We start from the raw sequence: 17,949 nt of genomic DNA on the forward strand, positions 1-17,949 counted from the left end.
TTTTATTAACAGCTAACCTATTTTCAGCTCTACTAATATGGGTAAATTTCACAAGTGATCATATAACTATAATTTTTTTCATCAAAGTTACGTAAAGAGAAAATTTCACATAAAAACAACTGAGCTCCATACTTTTCAATTTTATAGCCAACATTTCAATTTACAACCAACTAACCCAAAAATAATAGGCTAAGATTCAACATCCAACTCCAATAAAGTTCTCGAAATTATTATTTAATTTTTAAAAATTATTGCTCAAGCTTTAAGTTAATTTTTGAATCAGTAACTGTGACTCAAATATTAGTTCAACAAACCAAATCCATTGGGTGGTGAAAATTAGATTTTTAACAAGCTTAAATATGTGGGTTTAAATTCCGAATTTGATTTTGTGAGAAATTTGGAGTGGGTGTTATTTAAACTTGTTAGAAATAGTATAAGGAGGTTGTATAAAAAATTTAAAGTCATTTAATGGAGATTTGGATTGGTTTTGAACAAGAATTGCAACTGAAAATTGTGAAAGAAGTTCGGCTACAGACGCTTGTATAAAAGTGTATAATAGTGTATAAGATGTGTTTATACACTCATATATACTATTATACAAGATTATACATAATTATATAAAAAATTGACTTCGTCTTCTTCCTTGCATCTTTTCTGAAACTCAACTCTAATCTTGCTCAAATCTACTCCAAATCACTTCAAATTTAAATTTTGAACTCCTTTTGACAACACCCTATCCAAACAACTAACAAACTCAAAAAATCCTATTTTCGAAAGCCAAGCTTTGAATGACCTTCAATGGTGGACTTCTACTCTTCAATTTTCTTACATTGCAACCATGTGACATAGGGGGAGAAACAGAAAATACACGGCCCCTTGAAGCATAGGTAGAAGATGTGAGAAGAAGAGAGAGTGAAAGCAATGGTTGTGAGAATACAGATTTAACTCCATAACTTTTAGTAACAATAGTTGTAAGAACATAGATTTTGAATTTGCTACTGCTTTCAAAATATGTACAATATGGGTTGGGTTTGGTAAAACTTAAAAATATGGGCCATTTTTTGTTATGGTGTGAAGTCACGTGTATTTTCTTGTAATTTTTTCTTATATAAATTTGTTTTCTCATACAAAAATCATATAACTATGATTATTTTTCACCAAAGTCATATAACTTTATTTTCTCACAAAAATCATAAAACTTTCACTAACTCACACAAAAATCATAGTGGTCGGAAAATAAATTTTTCGATAGTATTTTCTTATTTTATATTTTTTTATTTTGTTTATTTTCAGTCTAATAAATAATTACCCAATTAAAATAGAAGAAATATTAGTATTTAGCCGCTCCTAAAAATAATAGCCGATAAAATATTTTATTTATATATATATATATATATATATATATATATATATATATATATATATATATATATATGACATACACATTCTATATATATTTTGGTTAGCAAATACAATTAGTTTCGGTCGACCGGTTAATTTTATATTTTTCTCTTAAAATAGAAATCACCCAACCCAGCTTGACCCAATACCCATAAACGTAAGTTAAAATAATACTAAAAGTGAACTCTTCCCCCATAAAATATTTAGTTCGGAATGCATGAGATTCTGAAAAAAATAAAAAAAATAAAATAAAAGGTATAATTAGAGAGCACTTGAAATAAAAATGATATCAATTTGAATAAAAATCTTGAAAAAAAAATAAAAGATAAAAAACCACAAAATAAGAAAATACTACTAAAAAATTATATTTTTCGATCATTATGATTTTTGTGTAAGTTAGTAAAAGTTTTATGATTTTTGTCTGAGAAAACATAGTTATATGACTTTGATGAAAAAAAGTTATAGTTATATAATTTTTGTGTGATATAACAAAATTATATGACTTTGGCGAAAAAAAGTTATAGTTATATGAGTAGTTATGAGTTTTATTTAGCTAAGAGTTTCTTTTTCTTTTGTTTTTGTTTTTCTAGTTTAATACTACTGGAGTACTATTTTGCTAAATTTTTTGGGTTTGAGTAGAATCAGTACTGACTTGGGCTTTGGACTACGGAAAGTTGTGAGATGAGGAAGCAAAATTTGAGGAAATTGGGGTAACATTCTTCGAACTTTGGAACTAGCTTCCTACTTTCTTACCTATTTGCTTCTTCTTCATCATCATCTTCTTCTACTTGCTCCTTTTGATCTGTCTTCCTTTGTCCTATTTCCCAATTTTGAGCTCTCTCCGTGGTAAAAATTATCTTTTTTATATTTGGAAATAATTTATCTGTAATCAATGATTTATAGTTATACAAAATAAATATGTTTTTTTATACCATAAGTTCAAAGGTCTTCTCTCTTTTCTTAAAGTCTGTGCCAGTCAAATGAGTTCACATAAATTGAAACGGTGGTAGTAGTATTTTTCAAGGTAAAAGTTCAAATTTTTGTTTATAAAAGATGCTTTTTTAGTACTACCTTCGTTCCAATTTATGTGAACATATTTTCTTTTTGGTCCGTTCCAAAAAGAATGACACATTTCTAAATTTGGAAACAATTTTGTTTAAACTTACAATTCTATCTCTAATGAGAAGCTTTTATAACCACACAAATATTCTGAGCCCATTTTTGAATTGTTTAGGACCACAAATACCACAAGTCTTCATTTTTTCTTAAACTTCGTGCCCAATCAAACATGTTTAAATAAATTGGAACAGAGAGAGTAGTAGTTTTCAGGTATACTTTTGTGATGTCTTATTTATTTGAATGTGTTTAAGAAGCTACTAGTACTCTTTTCTTGCAAAATTAGATCTTTTATTAACTTACCTTTCTATCTAGCTAAACCTACATTAAAGAAGCATCCTTTTTGGTTATAATGATGAAAAAAAGGAAAAAAAATGTTTTCATAATTGAAGGACTGGGATTTAAGGAAGATATTTTGGTGACTTGTGGAAGTGATTGTTTATGTGAAAGCAGAAGCTGATCTGGCAAGTTGGAGCCCTTGAAAGAGCACAAAACTCACAGATCCAAACAGTTTACATCTTGGCGTTTTATTGCATCTCTTCGAGAGACAAGTAAAGGGTAGATAAATACCTACAAATTTATATATTCAATTATTTTAATTTATACGACACATTTCGATTCTCGAAAATTAATTTGACTAAATTTTAAAGTTAAATTGAATAAGTTCAAATTAATATTTTAAAATTAAACTTTAAATATTCAAATACTACACAAAAAGTATTATAAATTATAATTTTTCTCATGTCAATTTGATAATAAAATATATTTTAAAATGTTGGTCAAACTTCACACAATTTGACTCTCGATAAGTAAAATGTATCGTCTAAATTAAAACGGATGGAGTATATAATATAGTTGTTGAAGATATATAGATAAACACAAGTAAATGCTAACGCTATTTTATTACTTTGTTTAATTGTTGATGGTATTGTGTAAGAAGATTAAATTTAATATCTATGGCAAATAGTTTAATTTGTTTTAATGAAATTATTTTCCATTTTTTTCTCTGTTTGTGGTTAATCTTTTACATCTGAGCATAGCAATAATGTAGGGTACTCTGCAATATCTTGGGTCAGCAAAGCTTTAATTAGCCACGAAAAGCTCTACACCCTTCAAAGGCTTCTTCTTATTCTTCTTCTTTAGATCAAGTAGCAGCAGCAATTACTCCTCTTGTTTAGCTTTTTCTCATCAACCCTGCAGTTCCCTAGTTTAAATCTGAAGCCAAGTGAAAAAGGCTAGTTTTTTTTCAAATCAAAGGGGAAAAATAGACTTTTTCATTTACTATAAAGCATGCTAGTACTAGCTTTTCTAGCTAAAGGGTTTCATTACGATGGTGGCAAAGCTTACTCATAGAATCAAGACTTCAAGTCCAGTAGTATAAAGATAGCAAAAGAAGTGTTGTACGTCTCTCTAGCATCTGATGCTTCTTCATATCTTGTCTTTATTTATATTTTCATTTCTTAAAATTTTTTGTGTGTGGGGGGGGGGGGGTAGGGGAGGTTTGGGGGGAGGAGGGGCTTCTGATTTTTGTGGTTATGAGTTTGACTGTAATATTTCTTACAGGGCTGAGGAGCTAAGAGGCTGAGAAGAGTTCTGAGCAAGTAGACAGGCTTTGCTTTTGAAAGCACTGCAAAAAGGAGCCTTCTTTTCCCTCTCTTCTCTTCTGACATTTTCAACCAGCCCCCTCCCTCTCTGGTACCAAACGTGATACATCGAACCTTACTTTTCCACATATTTTCCCCCCTTCTCTTTATTTTTGTGTGTATGCAAATATCACCGAAAAAGCCAAAGTATTCTGTGTGATCATCATCAATGCAAAGTACATCCTAAACCCACATCTACATACACCCCCACATCAACCCATACACTACCTACACTTTTTTTCTTATCTACCTTTCTTTTTCTCCTCCATTCCTAAACCCTAATTACAATCCCAAATCCACATAGATAGAGAGAAAAAATACCCTCTTTGCTGATTGGTGTTATTCTCTCTCTTTCAAGAAAGGTGGGTTGGTTTAGAGTGCTTGGTTGAGAAAGGTATGAAAGTGGTATGGAGGTGGATGAGATTCAAAAACAAGGGTGTAAGTTTCCAAGAATCAGCAATGAAAATGGTAGATTTGAGTCACAAGATGAAAATGGAGCGGTGAAAGGGAGTCATGGGCTTGGCGGTGGTAGGCTTTGTGGGTGGCCTTCAAATCGGATTGTTCGAGTTTCTCGTGCATCAGGAGGGAAAGATAGGCACAGCAAAGTGTGGACTTCAAAAGGACTCCGAGATCGGAGAGTTAGGCTGTCTGTTAACACAGCTATACAGTTCTACGATTTGCAAGATCGACTTGGTTATGATCAACCAAGCAAAGCTGTTGAATGGTTGTTAAAAGCAGCAGCTCCTTCAATCTCTGAGCTTCCTTCTCTCAATGCATTTCCAGACACACAACAGATCAGTGAGGATAAAAGGTCTAGTGCTGGAACTGAGCAAGGTCTTGATTCAGCTGAGGTTGAAATGGACGGTGATCCGAATTACCAACACCAACATGTGTCTTTGTCGAAATCTGCTTGTAGTAGCACTTCTGAGACAAGCAAAGGTTCTGGCTTGTCTCTATCCCGTTCAGAAAACCGAGTCAAGGCGAGGGAACGGGCAAGGGAAAGGGCTGCAGAGAAGGAGAAGGAGAAGGAGAAAGAAAACGAGTCGACTCGAACTGCACATCACCAAAATGTGCCTCGAATTTCACAGAATTCTTCTTTCACCGAACTATTGACGGGAGGTATGAACAGCAACAACAATACTAATACTTGTAATGGTAGAGGTAGTGAGACAAACTTGTTTAATAAATCTCCTAGGCAATGGTCCTCATCTCCATTTGAGTACTTTCCCTCAGGACTTTTAGGTCTTCGTGGAAACGACAACTCTACTTCTGGTTTTCAAGCCCAAATTCATTTGGGAAATCCTATACAACAGCAGCCACAGCCACTCCCTATGTCATCACCAATGTTTAGTATTACGGGAGACCATCATCCCGAGCTGCAGCATTTTCCGTTTGTAAGTGACCATTTGGGAACTAATGGCCATGCCAGTAATAGTGCTAATGAGTATAATTTGAACTTTAGCATATCATCATCGTCTTCTTCCGGTCTTGCTGGTTATAATAGGGGGACCCTTCAGTCCAATTCTTCTTCTTTGTTCCCTCATTTCCAGAGGTATGAGGGATCACAAAGTTTCTTCAATGGCAGCACAATAGCTGCTGCTACAGCTCCCAACAACACTGCTGCTGCATCAGTTGACAACCATCACCACTTTCTGTCTGCATATGATGCCGGCCGTTTACAGCTCTTCTATAATGACAGTAGGCATTCAGACCAGAAAGGAAAAGGAAAAAACTGAGTTTCATCCCATCTTCACAAATGGTAATTTTCTCTTTTAAATCTTATGCTCTATCTTCCAGCTTATTTTTCCACATTTTCTTGAAATTTTTTCCCTGCTAAAGTTTTCTCATTTATGGGTGTTTTTTGGATTGACGTGTTATAGTACAATGAAAATGGCTTTTTCATTTCTTGGTTTCAGATAAAGCTAAGACTATTAATTTTCTCCTATATTTTATACACTGCTACCTAGTATGTTGTCTTTTATGATGCCTGCATAGATTCCTGCGAATAAGGAAGGGGATCGGCTTGGCTGTCTCATTGTTTGGTTCCCTTCTTCCTAGCATGTCTATAGCCATAGCCAGGTGTTAATCAGTGAAATGAAGGGTTCACTTTAACAATGGTGGAAGACAGATATTAATTAAACACCTCTTTTTATTTTATTATGTCTCCTTTAGTTATAGATAGAGCCCCACCCAAAATGTCAGTCACAATTCAGGCAACACCTGGCAGTTTAACGCCGCTAGGGTTTGGAGCGTTGGAGTTGTTAAATGAGGCGTGGCTATATATATAACCTAGCTGATACCCTATTGGGTTTAAAGTTTAAACCATGAGAAATGGCAGCTGCTTTTGGAGACAAACATATGATACCAGCTGCTTTTTTCAAGATTTGATAGTAAGACGGGGTCGTCTGTTAAGTGTTTGTTTGATCTGTTTTTGTAAAATAAATATATTTTTAAAATATTCAAACTCTGTTTTTTATGTTTTAAAAATCTAGAAACTAGATCTTGAGTTTTTTAAATATTGGATTTGAATTTTTTTTTTTCCTGAGAAAAAAGCCCAGATTAACACTTTAACCCAAAACTAAGCTTCCCTTTGGAATAGATTTTGGCTACACAAAGGATTTTGAAAACACTATTTGTTCCTGCAATATGATCAGTTTTTGAAAAAAAGTTGAAAATTTGAAAATATTTCTTCTACTAACAAAATTTCAACTTTTTCTCAAATAAAATGCATTTCTAAACATAACTTCTACTTTCAAAATTAATTTTCAACACAACTTCAAAAATTCTTTTTTCAAATTTCAACCAAATCTATGTCCGAACGCTAGCTAAAAAACTCTTGTTTACAAACTCAACTTATGAAAAACTTAAAAAATGCCTTATAAATACTTTCATGGTTAGTAGATGGAGCTATTAACAATCAGCAGCTTAACTAACGCGGTAATAAAAGGGCATTTACCTTTATTCCTAAGATTCACTGGGTGGTTGTTGTATTTATCTTTATTCCTTAACTAACCAATATTTCATTGAAGAGACAATAAAGATAGAGGAAAAGAGTTGTAATAATTAAACATTATTTACACTCTGCTCGAAAGATAGGTACTAGTGGTGGTAAAATGGATAAAAAATATTATCTATCCATATTATTCACTAAAAATGAGTTAGATAATGAGCTTTTTAAAAATAGGTCAAATATGAATACGATCCATATTATCCACTTAAAAATTTGATAACCATGGATAGGCAATAGATAACCAATGTGTTTAATTTTTACATTTGTACGAATTCAAATTGGGGATACCTCAAATCTAGGAGACTAGAAATCCTCCCAAAAGTGATCATATTTCAAAAAAGCCATGGAAAATATGGATATCCATATTATCCGCCGGTTAACTCATTTTCTATCTGTATTAAATATGAGTGTGTCAATATTTATTCCATTTTTTATCCGCACATATCCGATCCGACCCGCCTGTTTTCTCCCCTAATAGGTAACCAAGATGCGCCTCCATCTTTCTACCCAGTTTATTAGGTCACAAAAAAGAAATGTAAAATAGTGTGTTTAAAAAACACAATATGATTACTACATGGTATAATTATTATCCTAGTAATTACATAGCCTAGTAACATATGTTGCATGGACTCTTCAAAATGCTACCGCACCCATATCAAATCCTTCAAAAATACATCATTGGAGGATCAAAAACACATTTATTGATATATTCGAAGAGTCCGAACAACATAACTAGTAATTATGTAATATAATAATTATAAAGACATGTGATTAGATCACAAAAGAGAAATATAGAGTAGGTGAGAGACAAGTATTTTTCTCTTTGCTGTCTTAATTATTACCATTCAATGTTTTCTCAAATTTCACACATGACCTTGTGATTTCAATGTTATCATTAGTTAACATTACGGGTGTGTTTGGAAATTATCATGTAATTACTAATTGTATAATTACGTAATCAATAACCTAATAATTACACAATACAGTAAATATTAAGACTTATTTATTTGTAATTTTGTGTAGTACACTGCATCATTTTTGGTTGCACTGATGTAATTACGATGCAAACTAATTTAATTTAAAACTAAATTAATAAATATTTTTGAGAAGAACAAGTAAAAACACTTTAACGTGCATATAAAAAATATTACATTATTTATAACTAGGTGTTTAAGATAGATATTTTAAAAAAAAAAATAATAATTATATATTAGCAATTAATATTGTAAAGAGTAATCAGTAGCTTTCAACACATTTGAATATAATATAAAATTCATGAATTGTTTCATTTTCAAATAATAGAAGGATATGTATGAGTTTAGAAAGTATTTTTCTGTAATAAATCATTGTACTAACGAATAAAAAAGTAGCAAAGCGCAAAATTATTTTTAAGTGTGTTCCTCATATATTTGAAATGGAAAAAAGTATTGTAAAAAGAATAATAAAAGTGAATTTGAACAGTCACATTGTAATTGGAAAGTATAATTGCAACCCATCAATTACACTCAATTTCATATTGATCAAATAGGCCGGATAAATAATCCAAACTTGTGTAATTATATCCAATTACACTCAGATTCAATTACACGTTGTCCTTCCAAAACATGCCCTAAATTGAGAAACTATTCCTCTAAAATTCTTTGTGACATAGCACTCCTAAGTGGTCATGATGACTCAATATGCTATGGAAGAGCGCAACACGAGATGAGGTTAGGTTCACATCACGATTTCGAACTCTCCCATGGGAAATAACATGATATTTAAGTGAAAAGGGGCAGGGAGGTGTGCTCATTATCTATTGATTCGAATCTTGTGCCGCTGCCCTCGAGAATTTATTAATTTAAAAAGATGAGACCTAAAAGAACCTGCTTTCTGATGTATAGATCAATTAAATATAACAAAAAGAAATAGTTAATTCAGAGAATCCGAGTCAAAATTTAAGAGTGAAATAGTCAAAAACACGAAGGAGGGGGGGGCATAAACATGTATATTAAAAATACAAGGAGGGGGGGCATAAACCAAAACCTCCGTAAGACTTAGTACAGAAGTAGCAAAAATTGTCTTGAACATTAAGTAGAAACCTTGATACCGTGTTGATGTCGAAACTTAAAGATGGTGTGCATTGGGGCACTTGTATGACGTAACAATAACTTTGTGCCCAAGGCACTACGCAACATGGAGGTTTTATAGCTTAAGACGATAACACCATCATACCTCCATGTGTGAGAGCATCATCCTATTGTGGATCAAAGTACCACCCTGAGTATTTAGTAGTTTTAATTCCGAAAGAGGGGATTTGCATTCTATCCATCCTTATTGCTCCTCTAGCTTCACTAGGGAGGTCAGCTTCATGGAAGTACATGCATTCATCATCCAAAGTTGTTGCATATTTGGCTAAGGAATCTGTCACATGATTTCCTTCCCTATAACAATGTTGTACTTTGATTCCATGTTGTCTGACGTTCTCCTGGATTTTACCAATATCCCTTTGTAGTCTCCAGGGAATATTAGTTGTGCCAAGAATCATGTTAACTACTAGCATTGAATTAAATTCTAGGATCAACCCCGCAAAACCTTGTTGGTAACACCACAATGTTCCCTGAAGAGCAGCTTGTGCTTCTAAGAAGTTGTTAGTTGAGAATTGTATTGGAGTTGCAAATGCCATTACCAAATGACCATTTCTCTTCCTAACAATGCCTCCTGCTCCTGCTCTCCCTTATACTGCCATAAAACTTCCATCCGTATTTAGTTTCCAGGTATTCTCCTCTGGTCTCAGCCATTTGACCATCCTACATCTGAGACATGGCGCCATGTAGGATTCTGAAATATCGCATACCGTATGCCAGCTCCAACCCCAATCCATTTTGCTGAACCTTTTTTCCATCACAATTTTGACCTGGAATAAAATTTGTTGGCAGATTCTAGCAACATTGGTGGGCTTGCTGCCATACTTTTTAGCGCACATCGCATATAGTGAGTGCACCTATATTGCAAGAAAGACATAACATGGCACCCCATAGGAGCATGAGTACAATCATTATTCTCATGTATAAATATAAAATTATCGCGAACATTTTATTACAAAGTGCATGAAAATATAAATCATTTCATAATTTGAAACTGTGTCAATAAGCCTTTATCATAATTGTGACACCCATGATGGAGGACGGCTGATGATGGCGGTAAAGTCATAAAGAGAATAACTAACAGGCTTTTAGGCTAGCAAGCTTCTACATAAGAGGTATATATGATACCTCGTACATCGGAAAGAGAAAGAAAAGTGAAGTACTATATATGACAATATAGATTCACATACTTTTGGTTTCGATGAGATCGTAGCCCGAGAAATAAATTCGTAAGGTCTATTGGCCCAAAGGCGTTAAATACGTTCCATGGGCTTAGGTTATGATAGGAGGTAGAGTATAAGAGCCAGACTCTCGCTGTATGGTTAGCAAGGACGCTGAGTCTCTAAAAGGAATGTATGTGGCCTATGACCTGGGAGGATCAAAGAGAAGTTCTGACAGGCATCTCAGCTAGTAAGCTTTCGAATAAGAGATAAATATGACATCTTAGACAAATCTGACAGCGCAAAGGGAGAGAAAGGTAAAGTGCTATATATGACAAAGCACAATTTCATATGATATGCACGTTTTTGGGCTCTATAATAATATAGTCCGAGGGATAAAATCATGAGGTCCATTAAGCTAAAGCAAATAAATACGTGCCATAGACATGGGCTATAACCTAACATAAGATAACTTAACGATAATCGGGGAGTTTATTTAATCAGCAACATAAAAATGATTCATTATGTGTGCAACTGTGCATCATTGTATCCAATCACCAATCCCAAATTAACTAGGTAGTCTCATCTTGGTGCGGCATGATTAGACTAACTGAAGTTGGCTAGCAATACTGTAACATAGTCGCAATTCATAAATGCACAAATTATGATCCCTCAATGACATGTCTGGTTCTAGGCTGCTCGGTGCACAACATGTCTGGTTCTAGATAAACGGTAATCCCTTTTGAAATCGATTACCCTCCCAATTACCAAGGTTCTCCCAATTTTTTTTTATTTTAAACATATAAATCCTTTCTGTCCTTTATACATTGAACTTTGACTCATATGGCCCATGAATAATTCTTTTGTAACTTTGGCACTTGTGACCCTTAAATATCATTTTCGATCCAAACTTATCGCTGGTGGTTTTAACATAAATTTCTGCATTTAAAACCAAATCATAAAGTTTGAAAACAAGTAGTACATGAAAATATGATTTTTTATCACAGAATAATACATTCAGTGTAATCCCACAAGTGAGATCTGGGAAAGATAATATGTATGCAGACTTTACCCTACCTTGTGAAGATAGAAAAACTATTTTTGATAGACCCTCAACTCAAGAACAGAAGAAAAATAAGCAGTAACGACAAGCAGTAACAACAATAAGATAAGATGATATGATGACTGAAGCGAAAGAAACATGTAATAGTAGAAATCAGCGCATTAGAAATAAAGAAAATAATACTAATACTACTAGTATGGGACAGGGGTATGCTAGACTATCTTTTACCCTAATTTTCAACCTTTACACCCTGCTATCAAGGATTATGACATCAGTAAGTTGAAGCTGCGCTATGTTCTGTTAATCATCTTTCCCCAATACTTCTTTGACCTACTTCTATCTCTCCTTAGGTCCACCATGGCCAACCTCTCACATCTCCTTACTGGGGCATCTGTGCGTCTCCTTTCACATGCCCGTACCATCACAATCTCGCTTCCCATATTTTTCCACTACGCAGGCTACTCTGACCTTGTCCCGAATATCTTCATTCTTAAGCTTATCTCTCATGGTATAATCACATATCCATCTCAGGATCCTCATTTTTGCTACTCACATCTTCTGAACATAGGAGTTTTTGACTAACCAACATTTCGTCCATAATATAGTCTATCTTATCACCACTCTGTAGAACTTACCTTTAAGTTTTGGTGGTATATTCTTATCAAATAAAATATCAGATGCGAGCTTTCACTTTATCCACCCTGCACCAATACGATGTGTGATATCGTCGTTAATCTTTTCATTAATTTGGATTACAGATCCCAGGTACGTACTTGAAACTTCCTCTCTTAGAGATGACTTGTATATTAAGACTCACGCCCACGTCCGCTTCATGAGTCACGTTACACAACCTACTCTCTAAGTATTCTGTATTTATCTTGCTCAACTTGAAACCTTTTAACTCTAGGGTCTGTCTCCATTCATAAACATAACGTAGAGTGCTCTTTGACAAATAGTAACTAAGACCTAATAATACATGTATATACACTGTCATGAGATAGCAAAAATATTAATTTGCATCAAACATATCACCACTCTATAGAACTTACCTTTAAGTTTTGGTGGTATATTCTTATCAAATAAAATATCAGATGCGAGCTTTCACTTTATCCACCCTGCACCAATACGATGTGTGATATCGTCGTTAATCTTTTCATTAATTTGGATTACAGATCCCAGGTACGTACTTGAAACTTCCTCTCTTAGAGATGACTTGTATATTAAGACTCACGCCCACGTCCGCTTCATGAGTCACGTTACACAACCTACTCTCTAAGTATTCTGTATTTATCTTGCTCAACTTGAAACCTTTTAACTCTAGGGTCTGTCTCCATTCATAAACATAACGTAGAGTGCTCTTTGACAAATAGTAACTAAGACCTAATAATACATGTATATACACTGTCATGAGATAGCAAAAATATTAATTTGCATCAAACATGGAGAGTATGGCTCGCTTGCTCTTATGAACTTACATTCTGATGATACTTTCATAAACTTGGAAAGATAATTTTCAAGGAAAACGACTTAAAGGAAAGTACATCTCAACTTACCTCGATTTTGCCTCCAAATTGTCCCGATGACGTCCAATATGTCCAATATCTGCATGAATTACATTTAATTTCCATCAATTCCTGTCCAAAGAAGATCAATATGAGCCATCTATGGTTCATAGATTAGCTACACGCCATCCAAATTCAATCCCCTTCATTTATACCATTAAACATGTCCATTAATTTAATATGGTGTTTGTCAAGTCATTATCCAACTCATTCTTTAATCTCGAGTTTTACTACTCATCTTCTTCTTCACAAGATGCTTTAATCTCAGTTAAGATCGCTCATGTTCAGAAGATGAAGGTAGCATAGATAAGGATGTTGAGATGGATGTGCGAGTACACTAGATTAGATAGGATCAGAAATGAGGTTATTCGCGACAATGTGGGTGTGGTCCCTGTTGAGGACAAGATGCGGAAAGCGCGGCTTTGGTGGTTTGGTCATGTGAGGAGGACCACAGACGTACCGGTAATGAGGTGTGAGAGGTTAACATTGAAGGGCCTACGGAGAGGTAGATGTAGGCCAAAGAAGAGGTGGAGAGAAGTGATTAGGCAAGACATGGCGCAACTTCAGCTGACCGAGTATATGACCCTTGATAGGAAGGTATGGAGGTCGAGGATTAAGGTAGTAGAATAGGTAGTCTAGAGTGTTCATAACAGTAGTATTGATACGCATTCTCTCTTTCTATTGGTAGTAGATTTTTATGATTAACTGTTGTTTGCTTTCATTGTTGATCACCTTACTGTCTTGTTTTTATTATGCTTTTATATGGCTTTTTGGTACTGTACCTTGTCTATATTTCATTAATGTGGTGCTTATGTTTTCCTGAGCCGAGAGTCTATTGGAAACAGTCTCTCTATGCTCACAAGGTAATGGTAAGGTCTGCGTACACACTATCCTCCCTAGACCCCACGGTGTAGGATAATACTGGGTATGTTATTGTTGTTGTTGTTGCTTCTTCTTCACAAGTCCCAACTTTAAAGTTACTTTTATACCATATATAACCATAATTTCTAACAATAAAAAAATGTTTAACCATAATTTCTACCCATAAATATGCTTAATAAACTTATTTAGTCATCATGCAAGTCAAGATGTGAGATTATCTTGTTGGAAAAACTTGAACTTTCAAGAATTTGGTTGTTCTTGGTGATTCTTGAGATTTCCGTGGAATCCAAATATTTTGGATGTTAATACTTGGATTAAATTGTTAAAATCTATCAACAATCACAATAAATGACCCTCGTTGCGATGAAATTAATTTATGTCCGTGTCTTCTCCCTTGAGCTCTCAAGTCCAATAAATGACCAAAATATTCTATTTCCTCGACCTCAATGCTATTTATAGCACTGCGGTATGACAACCTTCTTGTTTTGGCTCATTCACAAGCCTTCTTAATTTCCCAGACTTGGCTTTCTCGCGATAAGGCCCACAGTGGCATAACTTTGCTGTAACCGGCTTTTGCCCTTGAGCTTGACCACTTGAGCTCCCTTGCGTTGAGCTCACGGTGCGAGCCCCTGAATTTCCCCAGGTCTTGCGCTCGTGTTGCTACAAGTATTCTGTCTCTCAACTTCGCCACTGCCCTTGTTTAGGACCCTTGGGTTGTACTAGGCTGGACGTGCCGGGGCATGACCTGTGAGCTACGTTGCCATGTTTTTGAATGTAGGAAGTCGACACTGGGCTGCTGTGCTAAGAAGATGCTAGTCAATGTGGCATTATTAGCATTCAAGCCATGAAGCCTCTCAAATGCATCCAATTCTATGATGACCAAGCAACTATTTGGCCAGATAAATAGACCAAAACTATATAATTACACCTAATTACACTAACGTGAAAGGTACTGGGGGTTACCATTGTTTTCGATTTTGATCCTTGGCCTCTTTGGACTTCTTCATCACTTCAAAATACATCCAACTTATACTATACACATTATCTATCCTAATGGCTGCACCATTCTCGTGTGGGTTTGTATACACATTGGCGTTACCTTACTCGTGTCATTAGCACATTAGTCCAATGAATTCACTAATATTGTGATCGCAATTCCCTTATTACGTTGCGACACCAGTACTTTAGGAGAAACCAAGTGAACGCATGGAACAAGCACGTTGTGGTCGATTGTATCAATCCTCATCATAAATGCTATGTTTGAGTTCATAATATTTTAATACCTCGTACTTAAGGATTACATAACACTAAGGATTCTCTAATGTACTGTTGTAGTTATATTTTTGGAGATATCTAGAGTCTTTTAGTAAATGTTAAACTTCTAGTTAGTATCACATATATAGATTTTCACTTTTTATTATTTTTTATCTTTTGCAAAATTTCGAGATGTTCTGAATCTTTTGAGTTAACTTATTTCCTTGTGATATTGGGCAAATTTTTCCTATATTGCGCCTTCAGTCATTATTTTCACATGTAAGAACCATTGCATTTTGAGGCTTGTGTAACACGTGGCCAAACCATTTCAAGTGATATCTTTTTTAATTTTATCCTTTACATTTGCTATAGTTGCACCTTCTAACGGATGTGATCATTTCTGATCTTATCTAATCTTGCGTGGTTGCACATCCATCTTAATATTCACATCTTTACGACACTCATCTTGTGGATATTTTGGGGTTAAGAGTCCTAGAATTCACTCCAATACAACATTGCTAGTCTGGCCGTTCTTTAAAATTTGCCTCACTTTGGTAGGTAACTTTTTTCATATGACATTCCTCTGGTACTCCTCTGTTTCAACCATCCTACTTCAATCCTGCCTCCTGCAACATTGAGCCTGCATATCTGAATTGTAGTGCATGTATTGTGTCTTACTTCTACTTATCCTAAATCCCTTACTCTGTTAAGTGTTTCGCCATTTGGTTGGGACTTTTGATTGACACCCACTCTAATTTCATTGATTAACACAATATCGTTTGCAGAGAGCATGCACGATGGTACCTCATCTTTTATTGTACTGTTGGTTAATCATCCTAATTTTCCTCTTGTTGTATCCAAAAATAGTTATTAGTCAACAGGTATGATCAATGCTGTTTTATTGATCAGTGTAAACAGTTGGATAGTATCTGGAAGTAAAGAAACTTAATCAAGACTATACGCCAAAGATGAAAAGAAGCAGGTCCATGATCACTAATTTGCTTTTTCAAGCAAAATAGCATAAAATGATGTCTCGTTGTTTGAAATTCAATATACTGGTGGAATTTATGTCATATATTATCAATGAGTAGAACTGCTCATCAGGTAACATTTTATTAGAGAAAGCTATAGAAGAGGCTTTAAGAGAGTAGTGTAGAAAGTAAAGTTATTGGATAATTTAAGTTCATAATAAGAATTAATTTGATTTCGGCTGCTCTGGTGAGTTATTCAACCTGCTGCTTTTATGATCTTTTTGCTGGTGGGGAAAGAAAATGTTGCAGCCTTGCATAACATTTAGTTGTCAATGGATATCCAAGAGAAAGTTCAACAGTAACGTAATTAAGTTTCCTTCTAGCTTACGTTGTGTACTGCTTTACTTTCTCTATTTCAGTTTATGGCGTGGTATTTCACTTGATATTGGAAGATAATATTTGACTGTTATATTATATTAGTAAAAAATATTAAATTAGTGTTTGAAAGTTAGTCCGGTAGTTAAAACATCTCGTCAAAATTTAGAATTAATGTGAATAGTTTCATCTATTAGCGATCTTGTATAACTGAATTGTGTCAAATATTGTAGAACCTTCCAAAATAGAAAGAGCATCATATAACTTGAAACTGAGGGATTGTTATTAGTTTGTTAAAAAATGTTGCTATCAACGGCCTATCATACTCTTTACTTCTCAAACATTTGTGTATTGTTGCCATCGCCACTGTATGCTCAATGTTAAATTCAAGAAAGGATACTTTGCTTTCCCGAGTTGCCTTATCAGATGTTGCATAACGATGTGACTATGATGTTAGGGTATAGTTTTGGGAGACCCTGAATTAGCAAAGGCAGATAAAAGAGTAATTTGGTTAACGATAATCTTTATCCAATATGATTTGCTTTGGTTTTCACCTTCTTGGTTTTTTGAAAGTAGTTAGCACTTGCCTTTTGAATTTACCAATCAACAGGCTGAACAGAGTGTTACCATGTTTGATGCAGGCAATAGAAGATGGAAGCAGCTGCAACTGAGTGAAGCATGCTTTTTTCTGCTTCAGTGCCATAAGATTATTGTGCTTCTTAAATCCTCATTCTGCATTATTGCTTTTGAGTATTATTATTGGTATTCTCATGTTTAGGCATATTTGTTTATGCCAACCTTGTCCTGTGTGTTCTTTTGAGACATAATGTGTTGTTGATTGAAGTGCTTCGTTTTCCTCATTCAATTGTGATTCTGCATTGAGATTGTGCACACCATTGTTTGGAAATACCATCCCGTTCAACCAAAAAATGCTAGGTCTCATTGCTGTTTAGCAACCTCTCTTTTTTGTGTAGTAGATCTTCATGTGATAAGAAAGCAGACCAAGTATTCAGTGGAATAGTTGAGGTTTGCACCAGCTGACCAGGACATCATCTTCGTTAGAAAAATAGTCCTTCTGAAGCACAACAGTTCGATTGATATAGAATTATATTCTACTGTGCATTTAGTTAATTGAAACTCTGTTTTATTTTGGTTCATTTTCATTTAGCTTTGCACTTTTGACACTGTTAAGGTTCTTTGTAATGCAGCTAGAAATTAGGCTTACTCAACAAGTGAACAAGTACTTGCCTCCTGTATCAGCTACTCAGCTATAGTGTTTACATTAGGTTAAGGTTCTCTTAATATCAGATTCTTGGATCAATTAGGGTTTCTATTGAAACTCTTGTTTCCGAGAAATACCATGAGATGTGTTGCAGAATTGCAGTC

At 34.5% G+C, this 17,949-nt stretch overlaps 1 protein-coding gene across 2 annotated transcripts; it reads left to right on the forward strand.

Annotated features, from left to right (window-relative positions):
* The first annotated feature begins 3,537 nt into the window (after positions 1 to 3,537).
* LOC104086040 (transcription factor TCP2-like) lies at positions 3,538 to 17,428 on the forward strand. 2 transcript variants are annotated; one of them, XM_009590192.4, is made up of 4 exons: positions 3,538 to 3,917; positions 4,081 to 5,279; positions 5,394 to 5,919; positions 17,205 to 17,428. In XM_009590192.4, exons 2-3 carry the CDS (start codon positions 4,568 to 4,570, stop codon positions 5,894 to 5,896), a joined length of 1,215 nt encoding a protein of 404 aa, XP_009588487.1. In that variant the 5' UTR covers positions 3,538 to 3,917; positions 4,081 to 4,567; the 3' UTR covers positions 5,897 to 5,919; positions 17,205 to 17,428. The 2 variants fall into 2 exon arrangements, with proteins under 2 accessions (XP_009588487.1, XP_009588486.1); XM_009590191.4 differs by having other exon boundaries at positions 3,542 to 3,917; positions 4,081 to 5,919.
* The last annotated feature ends 521 nt before the right edge of the window (positions 17,429 to 17,949 follow it).

The sequence above is a fragment of the Nicotiana tomentosiformis genome, chromosome 2 (genome assembly GCF_000390325.3).
Source record: "Nicotiana tomentosiformis chromosome 2, ASM39032v3, whole genome shotgun sequence".
Lineage (NCBI taxonomy): Eukaryota > Viridiplantae > Streptophyta > Magnoliopsida > Solanales > Solanaceae > Nicotiana > Nicotiana tomentosiformis.